Source organism: Lepisosteus platostomus, chromosome 11 (assembly GCF_059453375.1).
Source record: "Lepisosteus platostomus isolate fLepPlt1 chromosome 11, fLepPlt1.hap1, whole genome shotgun sequence".
NCBI lineage: Eukaryota > Metazoa > Chordata > Actinopteri > Semionotiformes > Lepisosteidae > Lepisosteus > Lepisosteus platostomus.
Window position 1 is genome coordinate 4,410,389 of NC_142621.1, and position 14,876 is coordinate 4,425,264.

Here is a 14,876-nt window from a genome sequence, read left to right on the forward strand (position 1 = left end):
CTGGCAGCATGTACTTTTGTTGTCCACTTTATCTGAAATTCTTTGCAACTGGACAGTTCACATGACGTTTGGCAGTGTTGCTAGTGCTTCTTAATGAGCTGTCTGCTAACTACACCCAAGTCAGTTGTTGTCCTCAAAGCTTCCATTACTGCTGCAGGAGTGAAAACGCATGGTGCTCATAGGATCGGAGACATACCCTGTGCAAAAGGAATCAGACACCAAAATGAGCCCTGAGCATTAGCATTATTTACTGTTAACTGCATTGAAATCCAATGAGGAGCTTGTATCTGTGCAGCACTTCAGCCACAACACATGCCTGAAAAATTACCACAATCCTGTTGGACAAGTTATGGGTTTGATCGAGACACTTGAGAGAGAACTTTACAAAACCCACATTATACAATATATAGGAATTATATAAGGACTCAATGTTACACCAAAATAATGCTATGGGATTTTAAACAAAACTAACCAGCACGAGCAGAAATGATTTGTTTTCGTTTCACTGCACCGCACATTTAAAATACTGATCGTTAAGGCCGTGAATGTTTGGCACTTGACTACATCTGGGTACTGTTAACTCCCCATAGTCCCTCCTGTTGTGTGATTCACAGTATGAGTCCATGTTTCTGCTCTGTGACTCCAAGGCTGTGGAGTGATCCCCTAGCCCATATCAGATCTTCCAAGTGAATCTGTCTGTTCAAACACAGTCTTAAAATGTCTTAAAACGCAGTTACATACTTCAATATATGTACTTAGGTAGCTTTTAACTGTGTTTAATTTACAGTTTTAATTTGTGTATACCTGTCTTTTTTGCTTGATTCTTTTGTTGCACATGCATTGCTGATGGTTCTATAAACAAACAGTTCTCATTAGCATAAACTAATTTCAAATTCCGCAATACAATATGCAGTTTGCGCAAATACTAAATGAGTGACGGTCACTTAGGAAAAACCTACCATTCCTGTCAATGGGAGGAAACTGGAGGTTTTTCCTCAGTTCATCCAGGGACAGGCCTTGAGAGGATCTCCGCCCAGTGCTGGTGAAAGAAGAAAGATTCAACAAAAGTCAGGAGCCACCAGCCTGTATTTCCTGCCCGTTTTGTAGTCTGAGAGTTCAGCACTTTATTAAAAAAATAAATAAAGTTGGACAGCGCATATGCTGCTTTGTTGTCAGGTGAACACCATCTCCGAGCCTCCAGTCTCAGGTAACAGCTGTCACAAGCTGAGCATGCCCAGTCCAACGGTACTGTAATCTTAGAAGACGATTCTAATATATTTAGATCGTTTCTTTCAGGCTCAATTTGTTTTGATGGGTGTATAACAAGAGTGCGAGATGACTTAGAGTACTTAAGGACCATCTGATCAACCCAGGAGGGATTATAGTAACACAATGCATTCTGGAGGATAAAAGTTTGCTGTACTGAGGCTCTGGACCATTAAGTAACTGATCCACAGAAGTCAGACAAGAGGTAAGCTACCAGTTTGCATTATGATGAAACATCTCTCTATGCACCGTCAATGTGAGATTTGTATGTAAGTAGTGTGGACTGGCTTGTTTCTGAATCTGTGAAATTATGGCTCCAACCTAGAGAAGATTAAGCTTGATTTTATTGTTAAGCTTATTTTGTGCTCAGAGCCCATCCCCTCTTTAGCGATCTGTATCTGAAGGTGGGATCATATTCAGAAAACAGCCAGCCAAACGTTCAGCTGCAATTAAGAAATGTTGTATATGGTTACATGGAGTGTGCTGCTTAACACTTGTCTATTTTTTACAAGTCATTTTTAGCTCCAAAATACATCGGGGATTTTACAACAATGAAACATAATTGATCAGATTGTTACAATTTATGCATTAGTCATCTATTCTAAATCAATTCTCCTAGCAACTAAAAATGGAATGACTCTGGCATAAAAACACATCCTATTAAAAAAAAAGCTAATACAAAATGGTACCTAGCAGTTGTGCCCTTATAAAGTACTTTAGATGACCAATCTACACACAAGAACCATCCTCACACCTTACAACCACAGCAGACTGCTGGGGAAATCAGGAATATAAGCAGCTTGTGACGCCAGAGCACTTGTCAGGTCAGGATAATGAAATGTATACTGTAACTCATTGTTTTTTTATTGTAATTATTTTGTCCATCTCTGTTCACAGAAAGGGCCTGAAAGGGCTCTCAGAACACTGCATGTTGTGCTCTACACACTCTACTGGCATGAACCAGTACACATTTCCAATTTAGTTTTGCAGACTCTGAAGCCATGTGCGCAGAGGAGAACCGCTTGTTATGCAGTAAATCATAAGCCTAGATACGATTGAATAAATTGTATAGGAATCTTTTGTTAGGCTCTAATGTGATTCTATTGAAATGGCTACTGGTTTTCTTAAACTACCTTAATGGTGACAATATACGCTCGACTCAAAACCCTTTTATCTGCCAGGACTACCTGTAGACATTAAAACAGAAAGGACGAGGAGCAGTGGCACTGCCATCCTCATGACTAAAGACAGGTGCCCTGTTGCTGATAAATGCTACGGTTTTGCCATGAGCTTCAGAATGGGGAGGAAGGCTGGCCAGTGCTGACTGTACAGCAGTTGTGCAGCTGTAGACTACGGGCAGGAGCAGATCAGCTGACAAAGACAACCCCCCCTCCCCCCCCCCAGTATCACCAGAGAGCTGCCTCTGCCTCGCAGGTGATGAGGAAGAGTAGGACAGTCTCCAAGAACTGTGTGCGATCAAAGCAGAAACCTTAGTAGCCCACAGTGTGTCTCCTTTCCTTGTTACTGTATACTTGGAAACAGTTGCCATGGCTTGCCTGCTGCAGTCATGTAGCATGAATAAACAGCAACCAAGCAGCTAATCCAACAGAGAGGTCATACATGTTTCATTACATTTACTTTTCTTTATATTTGGCCTCGTGTCTCCAAGCAACACTGGGGGATCTGTTGCAGGAGAAGTGTTTTGAATGTTTCACCTTATCGCTAGATAAACAGTAAGACGGGCAGACAAGGCCTCCTTGAAGTACATTTGCTTATTTGCTTGGGCATGACATCAGTTCAGGTTAAGGCAAGTAAGGGCAGGAGCTGTTTTCCTGAGATGAAAATAGATGAACATCCTCAAGTTACCTCAGAGAGATGACACAGCTATACTTCGCAAATCATTTCAGGTCACAACCTTTCAAATGATGACTTTGTCCAGGATGCAAATGTAATTTTGAATGCAGTCCAGCGCAGGCTGATTCATTCTCTTTTCACGCACAAATTCCATCCAGAAGTATGTTCTTTAAAAAAACAGAGGCGCCCAGTATTTTAGATCTACCCACCCAATTTGGAACAGCCAGTTGTGTGGTTTGCAAGTGTTGTCGTGCAGCAGCTCACCGGTGAGAATCAGGAAGTGCTGGCAGACTCCACTGACCCGCCCACCTCCAAGCCACACCTCCTTTATGACATCACAAGACCCGCCTCCCTATACTGGAGAGTCTAAGCCGATTGGAGGAGAGGTGCGTCTCTCACCGAGAGCACCTGTGTTTCTGAGAGCCCTGGCCAGGTGCTGACACACTACCCTCGGCAGTCGTACGCTGCTAAGGGCTCGAACCCGCGGTCGCAGAGCTCCACCCCCCCACCCGGACAAGCCCCTTGAGTCCCCAGAAGGCCCCAGGGGTGGTTGTAGAGCGATCCCGTGACCTTCACAGCGTGACAAGGGAAAAGGTCCCACCTCTGTGACCAGACGGCGTAAGCCCTGGCGTTGAGGGCGTACTCCAGCTCGAAGCGGGAGCGCAGGGCGGCCACGTGGCTGCGGCCCGGCCCCCCCCGGGCCACCAGGCAGTCGGAAGAGGCGGAGGGAGACAGGGAGCCGCTGCTGTTACTGGAGGCCGGGGACATGAGCTGTGGGACGCAGGGGAGAAAGAGAGTCAGAGAGCGGACCGCATCACAGGCAGCGACCCTCCACCGGCATCCTGCCAAAGCCTCCCCGCTCCCGCAGTCTCGGAAGATCTCCAGGGCTGCCCGTACAAATCGTTGACATGGCAGCTGGGGACATATTGCCTGTTGCAAGAACCGTCAACTATACAGGAGAACATTAAGAACATAATGTTAAGAATTAAGAACATGACAAACAACAGGAGGCCATCCAAATCTCCGATCCCATTCGGCAGGTAGAAGATAACTGATCGCAGGACTTCCCCCAGCCAACATCTCGAAAGAAGCCAGGGTATCGGCTTCAGCAACACGACCGGATAGCTTGATCCCCCAACCCCATCCGGTTGCAGAAGTGCGTCCTTGTGACTGGTTTTAAACGCAGTCCCATGAAGTTTCCCTCCTGTGCCTGCTGGTTTGTGTCTCGCTGTTCATTCTGGAAAAAAGAGCGCTGCAGAGGACGGTCTCGGCCCATCGCAGGCTTCCACTGCGCCATTCTGCTATCCTACAGTGCTGAACCCCTTCAATATACCTGAAATGCCGACTGAAATGGAGGAAAACAGCTCAAGTGTGGAGTTTGCATGTTCCCTCAGGTTTCCTCCCCTCTCTTAAAGACAGGCTGGATGGGCACCTTGGCGTCTGTGCGTGCTCTGCAAAGGGCTATCTGTGCTTCTGGGATACGCTCCAGGCTACTTACTCATGAATGAATGGAGGCCTGGATATTATAATATCCCAAATTATTCCCAATTCTTGCCACGTCAAGTACTTACACACTCGAGCATGAAAAGCAAAATCTCTCACTCTACTCCTCTGACTGAACCAACCGTTTTTTCAGTACCACCATTCGACAGCCAGCTACAGCAGAATTTGATGTGTTGGAAATGCATTTTCCGTTTCGCACTCCATATTTAATTTTGGTCAACGCAACAGTCACTAAAACGTCCCTCACAAGTAACTGCTACAAGCCAATTTCCTCACCTCGACATTGCAGAGACACTCCTCCAGCTTGGCGACCACTTCGGAAAACTCTGGTCTTTCCTGTAAGAGGGGAATAATATTCCAGATGAACTATTTTTACAGCACCATTGCATATATGCACAGAAACATTCTGAGGCCCATTATCAGTGCAAAACACACATCATTTTGTAAAAACCTAATTACACTGACTGTCTTTCAGGTGCTCTGTAGTTCAGACACCAGCTGAAAGAGGAGGCCAATGAGCCCAGCATCACAAGTAAAAAGGCCACAGATCTCTTGCACTGATGTGGAGAAGAAAACACGACAACATGCTACCTGTACAATAGCAGAAACGATGAGAAGTAAGTCAATCTACATGATGCATCTTTAGTGTTTTTTTTTACTTTTGTACTTTTGTACAGCACCTGAGTCAACAAGAACATCTAGTTGGTTTATGTCTTGTTTCTATAAAACTTAGAATGAAGATCTACCAATTATACTTAACCACATATCAAAATAGCACGTTTTGTCTTGCAGTACATTTTGTAAACACATTACAGACCTGGAATCATGTCTATCCTTTCCTTTACATTTGCACTTAAAAGCACTGTTAACCCTTTAAATCACCATGGGGACTGGCGACTTAAGCAAACAACGATACAAATATTTTTTTTTCTATATTTGACTCCTGGTTTTCTTACCAGAAAAAATATTACCTACCATTTCCTTTTTACCAGAAAAGCCCAGGCAAAGACTTGGTCTATAACTTCAAAACAAAATTAGCCACAGACTATGCGTGTCAGACAGACTTCACCATCAATAACATGGCTCAAGAGATCAGAACGTATAAAATGAATGATATCAGACAGTGCAGGAAGCTTAACTGCAGGTAATGCAATAGCCCCACTACCCCCTACCCTCTCCTACCTGACTCCCATGTGAGACTGTGAGATTAACCACAACCAATAGTATAATTAATTAACCATCACCCAGTGTGTCTATTTAACAAATAACAGTGGCCTTTGGCGACCTATAGTGTCAGGTTGGCTGTTAACAAGTGACCTCCAAACACAACCCGCCACAGATTACTGCAAAGAAGCAATAGATAACAAAATCCCTTAGTGATCCTTTCAACACAGGCCCATAATCAATCAGAGGGTTCGGGCCTGTGAGGAAAATCAGTACGGGTGACCGCTGGCGAGTAACCTGGCTTCACCTCCTCCCTGTTTCAGGTGTGCTCCTCGTGCTGCTGGCTTCTCTCTCACATGCTCAGCACGAGGATTTGTGTCCTGCCTCCTGCGTGGTGTGCTCAGAAGATGCCATCATCTGCCACCGGCTGACTAGTGTCATAGGTAAGGGGATGTGCAGACTTCATGTCTGCAGCGCACGTGGGACTGTCACAACCACAATCCTGCTGCGCCCCACGGTGCTGAATGAAGCAGTGAAAGCCAGATGTGTTGAATAATTCAGTGAATTCATTGTGCAGGACTGACACTGAGGTGAAGCTTTAATGCTTATCATTCCATAGACCTTTTCTGTGCCTCATAAAAAGACTACGAGTACGGCTGATCCCCAAAGCAATCCCACCCACGGTCACTGACGCCAGATAATCCCATTTCACATCGCTGCAACCAAATGCCCACACCTGAAGTGTCATCTGTTCTCCTGTACACAGAGGTTCCCCTGACGACTAAGGCTGTGCTCTTCACGGATGGGAACATTGACTCCCTTCGCAACAGGTCCTTTTCCTACCCGTCCAATATGACTCTGCTGGGCCTGAGCAACAACGCCATAGCACACATCGAGGAGAACGCTTTCCGGGACCTCACGGCTCTGAGAGCACTGCTGCTGGATCACAATCGCATCTCAACCTCTGCTATTCTCGAGTCCACCTTCAGCCAGCTCCCACACCTGGAGATCTTACAACTGGGGAACAACGCCCTGCAAGCCGTCAAGGGGAGCTGGTTCAAAGACCTGGGGAGCCTGCTCACTCTGCAGCTCGAGGGGAACCTGATTTCCGGGCTAGACAGCAACACATTCGAATTTTCCACGCTCAGCAGCCTTGAGACACTGGATTTGTCGGACAACCTGATCACTTACATAGCCAGAGACAGCTTCGCAAACCTTCCTCGGCTGAGGTCTATAGACCTGTCGAGGAACAGCCTCACGCTCATCCCCGATGCTTTCTCCTACCTCTCCTGGCTCTCGGCCTTGAACCTGGACATCAACCGGTGGAACTGCTCTTGCGAGCTACGGGAGCTGTCGGAATTCCTCAGCAGCTACATTGAGAAGCCAGGCAAGATCCTGTACAACGGCAAGCAGCTGGCGTGCCAGAGTTCGAGCAACCCAGCTGTGCAAACCATCCTGCAGCTGACGGAGTCGAACTGTGTGCCGCCCAATCAGAACATCACCATAACTGTCCAAACCAGTGACTACAGACGTTACGTAAGAGACATGCTGTTAACAGCTGTCTTTTGCTTTTCAGGTGAGCTAATCAGCCCTCATACATTAGGATGTGGCTGGGATATTCAAACATTAGGATGTGGCTGGGATACGGTGCTACCATATTTAATGGAGTCAATCATCATGATGTCATGTTAGATGTAGTTTTGCGAGAATTTATATTGTAGGAATATTTCAATATATGCAAACTGAATTCTTATAAGTGTTGCACTTATTCTTAATAAGTGTTTATGATTAATTCAGTGTTACAAAACAGCATATCAAAACACTTTCATTCTGATTCACATTATTTAGTCCTGATAAGCCACCACAGACAGCTTTCTGCTCAACAGTCTCATATAGCTGTGTCTTGACTGATAAAATGCGCTACACGTTTCTTTATGAGAAACGTTATTTCAAATTTATGCAAAAGGGTTTGAGTACATATTTGAAGAAAGTCTTACTTTTTTATTAGAAAGAAAACCGGAGCGTACCCTTGTTGGATTAATATAATATCACGATAAATACGAACTGTTTGATTACGACTAATGCAACATTAATTTCATTCTCTAAAGTCTCCTGTAGCTCTGTCATGCTAGTTAACTTTGACAGTATTTGCACATTTATGATTGTCTTCAAAAAGTGGAACAGCCTGAGAACGGCTATAAAAATGAAATTAATGCCATGCCCTAGCAGGAAGGCAACTGTTAAATAATTAGCATTCACAACTGCAGCTAACGAGACGCAATGATTGCCGTTTTGTTTTCCTGCAGGAGCGCTGGGGCTCACACTGGCACTGCTGTACTGTATCTGTCACAGACTGGAGCACAACAAGGCCCAGAGACAGCGCCTCAGGGAAGAAGCTGGCTCCCCCAGCAGCTCCGTGGAGGGCGGAAAGACGCCCCGGTGCACTTTCACCGAGGACAATGAAGTCCAAGTCCTGTCCATTGTCCATCCTGGACACGTCCCTCAGCTGATGCACCCGAACAGACAGGGGCCGCAGGACAGGACGGTCCACAGGCAAAGGGGCGCCAGCGAGTGGGCAAGGCCTGTAGCAGCAGGGGGCAAGCCGGCCAGACCACAGCGGCACGTGGCGTGGCAGAGCTGCAGCCAGGCACACTCGGTCCCTGGGAGCCCAGGAGAGCATCAGGGAGCCGACGGCAGCAGTGCGCCTGTTTTGCACAGCGGCAGGCGGATAGCAACCGGCCCCAGCGAACAAGAGAGGCTGACACGGAGGGAGGAGAGGCACAGACACGTGTGGCAGCCTGCCCTGAAGTTTAGTGAAGGTACGGATGCGTGGTGGGTTCTAACGACTCATTAAAAATAACAGCCTCATTAAAGCGGGGGCTCCGTGAGGAGACTTGAAGGTCATGTGACAAGCTGCGAGACTGCTGAATAAACACTGCAGGGCCTTCTTTTCGGCTTGTGTTTTCTGTTTCTCCAGGGTGAAAGACGCAGCTGAAAAAAAGATGTTTCCAAAAGAGATTTGTGTTAAATAAGAAGCCCCACATTTCGCTCACGGAGGCATTAAACAGAAAGCATTTAAATTCAATTACGTTCGTACCTCTAATGCCACACAAATTGTGCACTAAGGCACACAAGCATGAAAATTGCTTTAAAAACTGTAAATGTTCCCTCATTAAGGATATAAACTCTTTGAAATGCAGCAAAACAGAGCATTAGCAGTGGAAGATTGAATTTGGTCGCCCTAATGTCTGTATCAATTCTATTAGATGAACTGGTTAATATTAAAAACATCATAACAAGAGTAATGGTGATGAATGAAGAATACAATATTGGCATACAATCCAGATGTGCTTAAAGATTCCTTTTCATGTAAATATACTGCATAGCTCCTCTCACATAGCCAATGGCTTCCCCACATTATACATTCTTAAAATGAACAAACTAAACATTTTGCTCTCTTTTGCAGATTTCAGAGCACAGATGCAATATAAGAGACAGGAAGCTGCCACACAAACGACAGGAAGACAAGAGCGGTTCACGGACAGCTTCGGGACAACTGCCGAACGGGAAGCCAGCTATAACGGAGACGAGGAGCACCTTTGTAAGCAACACAGCTGCTTGCCATCCTGTCCTGCATGTGTACCAGCCCTGTACAACACAACGCACTGCGGTCTGAGAATAGGTGGCGCGCACAGAGAATTTCAGGGTAGGCATGCTGCTGAGGCTACACATATTCACTCCCTGCCAGACTACCTCACCGTTAACTGTGTGCACTGCCACACGACTGGCGAATACAGGAGAGAGGGGAGAGGCGAGGGGAGCACCACAGAGCACAGGCGCGGTAAAGAAAGTCTTTCGAAAGGGCCGGCCGTTTTCCGCAGGGAAACCCCACGCGACACCGCTAACGCCCCCCCGGACCCCGACAGCCGCGCGGCAGGAGATCGGATGGGAACGCAAACAGTCAGATTAGCACGGGTGCAAAAAAGCGTCCATTTTAATCTCCGCGGCCCGGACGTGCGCCTGATCTCCGCTCGGAAGAAAAAAGGCCACCGCGACGAAAAAATGGAGTGGGCCATCCAAGACCTCTGCTTAAAAGACAATCTGAAGATGAAAGACAAACGGGGCTCGAACCGTTCGCCGAGAGCGACTACTGCGAGGGATCAGGGTGACGGGGGATCCCATTTTAAGAAACGGAAGCACGCGGTTCAATCCAACGGCTTCTTGAAAGTCAAGATAAATGTAAACCCTTTCAGAAGAAACAGAGTAAGCCCAGGGAAGAGACGCGGGGAGGAGGGCCTACTGGAAAAAGAGGTTGAGCGAGATGCCAGCAAGGCAACAAACAGCAAAGACACGCTGGCCTTTTCGCGGAGGAAAAGGAAGAAAGACGAACACAACGAGGCCACATCTGTCCCTGCTCTGTCCGGAGAAACCCGCTCCTCGGAGACAGAGAAGAGAAGCACAAAGAAGACCAAGAAATCTCAAAACGTCAGTGGAAAACAAATTCACCACCCAGCTCCGCAAAATGAAATTGCTCCCGATTGTCCCGCGGAGACGACGATGGGACCGTCCCAGCCTGAGGCAGCAGGAAAGGAGAGAAAAACCTCCTCTGCGGAACAAAGGCCTGAGGACGGGGCGTCCGCAGAGCTGCAGGAAACACAGGCGCCCCAAAGCGTGGAAATGGAAAATGGGGGAGACAGCGACCGAACAGCCGAAAACCATCATTCCAATGAAGAAACACGCTCGCTGGAGTTACAAAACAACGAAAGAGCAGAAGACAAAAACTCACAAAGTGGAAAGTGCTCAGAGAGTGAGGAGACACCTCCTCCAATGGGTTCGGAACCTGAAAATGTTAATGGAGCGAAACCGGACGCCCAAGAAAAGGCAGAAGAAGCAAAGGCAGACCAGTCCCTCAGTGCGATGGTCTTAGATCACAGCGCTGGTGAGACTCACGAAAGTCCCATTCCAGGAGTCCAGGAAGACAGCGAATCCCAAGAAGGACAAGGCCGAGCACAGGTTCAAGCCAAACTAACTCCGCCACGAGACCAGGATGAAAGTCACAGCGAAGACGTCAGCGTTCAAGAGCAACAGAGTGCGAGTCAGGACCCTACACCAGCCGACATGAACACCGAGGACAATGAGGCATCAGCCACTCTGACTTCGGGCAGAGAAAGAGGCCCATGCGATGTTGCAGGACCTTGCGGCAGCGCTGTGGAAACCCTGACACCTCAAACTCAGAGCTCCCAAGGGCCACGGAGAGAGGGAAATGTGGAGCCCATAACTCCACTAAACGAAACAGCAGGCAGTTCTGAGAAACTCCCGGCTAATCCAGCCCGTCAGACAGCCACCGTCCTCTGCAGTTCAGAGAACGAGACACCAGCCAACGGAGATAATCAGTCAAATAACAACAGCGCCAACACCACAGAGGGTGCCCACTCTCCCCAGGCAGCGGACCCTGTCCCAGCAACATCTACTGTGCTTCCTCCATCAGAGGTCGCAGCCGATGGGGACACTAGGAATCTGCCTTGCTCCAGCACAGGTATCATACAAGAGTACATCCCATCAGTGGAGGGCTCCCCACAAAGGAAGATCCGCCTCATTCTTCCGGAAAAAGCAAGCAGCGGGCCTCAGACGGCACTGGAGAAAAAAATAAGATAGACAGACCTTCTGTAGCATTTACCTCTCCTAGCCAGAGACTACTGAATAGAGAGAACCTGTGCGTTCAAGAAACTGTTTTTTATTAAGGTATGCCTCTGACACCTCACGAACCAACTAAAAACACCTGTTCTATGATTACTGTACAAATACCAAGAAATAACACTATGTCATTTTTACGCTTAGGTGATTAAGCCAATATATTTTGAGTGTAATGTACATATTGATAATGTCAGTAGTTTGTTAAGACTTTTTTGTAATTTTGTAATACTTTTCAAGTCTTCCAAGGACGGCAATATACTACCAGTTGTGAAATAAATGTTTATTGTGTGTTTTTAATGTTTTTAATATTTTGCTATTCTTAAAATCCAGCCGAACAGCAGTTTCGTGATCTCCACTTAGGTCACTGTACACTGCTGTCGTAAGAGTGTTGTCAAAACCATCCTCCTGGTCAGCTGCAGCTCTCGAACGGCCGTGTGACTGAAACTCTTCGCCTGTGAAAGACCGGCCCGTGTCCACTGCGGTCTGTGGAGGTCTCGGCTCACCTCTGGACAGATGTTCCAGCCTCTCATCAGCAGGGAGGAGATGGGCTTGGGAATGGAGTATCCGATGGGTGGCCTGATGTGGTGGTAGGCCATGTCTGCTGCAGCTGCAGCTGTGCAGGAGAGGACAGGGAGGAGAGAGAAGCTGGTCACCCGACGGGCTTCAACATGACCGACCAGCTACGTTTCATGTCCTGCCTAAATGAGAAGCAAAGTCCAGGCATATCAAGAGCTCCAAGTGCTTTATCCTAGGTCTTACAGTCCAAGTAAGACACAAACCATACAACGGTTAAAATGCATCTTTTGCGATTGAAGAAAACCGACCCACAAAGAGTTTGCACATACATCAAAGCCATAACCTAAACATACATTTTCCATTGTTGGACATCCTATGATAAAGGATAAAGCGCTGAGGCATAAGTGGGTTTACTGTAGCTTAAAACAGAAGCCAAAATAAGATTCAAGAGCCAAGCACAGCCCGGGTCCTTCTGTAGCTTGGGGCGTGTCACTACAGGGAGGGGAGCTGTCTGAGACAGGGGGTGGCTGGCTGTCCAGTGCAGACACAGTACCTGGCTTGAGGTGAGCGAATGGAATCTCTCCGGTCAGCAGCTCCCAGAGGCACAGGGCGTAGCTGAACACGTCTGCCTTGACAGTGTAGCGGGTGCACTGAGTGAACACCTCCGGGGCCATCCACCGCAGGTTCTGCACAGCAGCCCCACACCGTTAGGATCACAGAACCGCCAGCAGAGGACCCCCCCGTGCGTCCTGCTGCCCGTTAGCTTACAGTAACAATGCCCGACAGACACCACAGTGGCAAAAACAGGGTTTATCTCAAAACCTACAGCTGTGCAGAAGCAACAGAAGAGCACTGTCCTCTTTATACATTAATACTCTGTTTAGGATGAGTTCAGAGTGCTTTTAAAGAAATATTACGTTATTGCAGGCATTCTGTAGCATACATTGTCCTTTATTGCTGCACATTTATTTTATTAGTAGAAATAAGTTCATGCTACTCAGTAAATTCTCTAATTTGGCAGAATCGAAATCAGGCAATACCATTTCACTTCTGGCTGCAGCAGTCTGCACAAAGCTGAGTCTGGCGTTAGGGAGACTAAGCATTGGTGGACATTTCTCCAGGCAAACTGCCCCAGCTGACAGCTCTGTACATCTACGCACAGAAAATGTGTCAGAAATGGTGCCTCCAGCAGAAAGGTCTACAGATCTAAGGATTGTGTTGGACAGGAGCCCATGTGTATCCACTCCTAATCCTGCTAAAGTACATTTCATCATTTGCAGATTATAGGCAAAGTGAAGTAAGACGTAAGTTTATAGCTACTCTGTATATTCAGAATAAAGTTCGGTGGAAGCATACAAACCCCAGGTTGTTTTGTCATATTATCCTCCTCCATGGACAACAGGAATCTGGATTCTACAAGATAAAAGTTGACTTGTTATTGATCTGAAGATATTGTAAGATTCCAGTAGGTTTCACTAAAGACAGTATAATTACCTCCAAAATCTGCCACCACTGCATGGCCATCTTCATAAAGCAGGATATTATGGCTGTCAAAAAAAGCTTCACAGTGAATTTCTTTGCAGGATTTTTTTTTTTCCCAATCACCTCCCACCCTGGAAATATATTTAACCCAGATTGTTTTAATTCTCAATAAATTGCAGGCTCTAGTACTTAGAAAGAATCAGAATACAATGGGGATTAAATGTATAATAAGTGAGAAATTAAGAGTTGCTTAGGCACACTGGTAACAGATGATATGATATGCCTTGACAGTTCAGTATGTTTTAGCAAAAAATGAAATAACCAGTGAAAAGGGAACATGGTATCTTATGTTAAAGCCATATTTAGGAAAAACAATAGCAAAAATCAAAGCAAGGGTCCAGTCTATTGACAACAAATCTGTGTAAAAGAGATGTTATTTTAATAAAGGTTTTCTGTTATACAAAATGTAGACTGTTGAGGCAACCCGTCTGGGACTCAAACCTTTCATGGTAAAAAGGATCACTCCTGCCACAAGACACAAAGCAACCTGGAAGATAATTCTTCTGGGATAAAGGACCCGTTCACTGAAACACACTCAGCTTGAGTACTTGTGCGCATGTGCAGTATCTAGTCGTGCACCGCTGCAGCTCCAGGGGCTGGACGTTGCTCACCTGTTGAGATCTCTGTGGATGATTGGCTGGATGAGGTTGTGCAGGTATTCCATGCCTTTTGCCACATCAATGGCAATGATGAGCTTTGACTGAAGATCAATTATCCTGCAGATTTAAAAGTAATCAGACTTATGGGGGGAACTGATCGATAACACTGGGACTGCTGCTCTTCCCAATTTATATTGACGAGCTAGATTTGGGTACAGTTACTAAACTAGTGACATTTGCAGATAATACTGAAGCAGGACACAAAAAGAGGTTCAGAACAAAGCACTGGAAAGCCCCACCTACCTCTTCTGCTCGTGCAGTAGGGAGAAGAGTGACCCTCCAGAGACATACTGAGTAACAATCGCAAACTGGCTGGGATCATCTAAACAGGCACCAACAAACTGGATCACGCAGGGATGGTTGAGACGGCAGAGAATGGACACTTCACGGCAAAACATGTCTACATCGGACTTTGAGCAGTACGTATTTGCTCGATACCTAGAACGGAAAATCACAATCGTGACGCTTTCGATTTTGAATTTGTGAACGGTTCAGTGCAAACTGAGGAGGTCATTCTGTAAAATAATCCACTTCATGGATTATTTCATTTCTTCTCGTGTTCGTGCAAGAGCACTCACCGTTTGATTGCAACAATTTTGTTCCTACATCGTCCTTTGTAAACTTTTCCAAAGGAACCTAAATAAAGAATATTTTATTTTTAGCATTGGCTGCCTATCT

The 14,876-nt window shown here is 46.4% G+C and overlaps 1 protein-coding gene across 4 annotated transcripts in view; it reads right to left on the reverse strand.

Annotated features, from left to right (window-relative positions):
* Positions 1-11: 11 nt before the first annotated feature.
* tnni3k (TNNI3 interacting kinase) overlaps positions 12-14,876 on the reverse strand; it is a 26,113-nt gene continuing 11,248 nt past the window's right edge. For 2 of the 4 annotated variants that reach the window (XM_088597986.1, XM_088597985.1), the window contains exons 15-25: positions 14,777-14,834; positions 14,442-14,636; positions 14,151-14,255; positions 13,492-13,544; positions 13,358-13,410; positions 12,551-12,683; positions 11,985-12,094; positions 4,900-4,959; positions 3,722-3,891; positions 960-1,039; positions 12-197 (exon numbers count right to left, since the gene is read on the reverse strand). In XM_088597986.1, the coding sequence (XP_088454112.1) occupies positions 121-197; positions 960-1,039; positions 3,722-3,891; positions 4,900-4,959; positions 11,985-12,094; positions 12,551-12,683; positions 13,358-13,410; positions 13,492-13,544; positions 14,151-14,255; positions 14,442-14,636; positions 14,777-14,834 (1,094 nt within the window). In that variant the 3' untranslated portion in view covers positions 12-120. Of the gene's footprint in view, positions 198-804; positions 853-959; positions 1,040-3,721; positions 3,892-4,899; positions 4,960-7,140; positions 11,422-11,984; positions 12,095-12,550; positions 12,684-13,357; positions 13,411-13,491; positions 13,545-14,150; positions 14,256-14,441; positions 14,637-14,776; positions 14,835-14,876 lie in introns of those variants that run through there. The other 2 variants (XM_088597988.1, XM_088597987.1) reach the window with 2 other exon arrangements.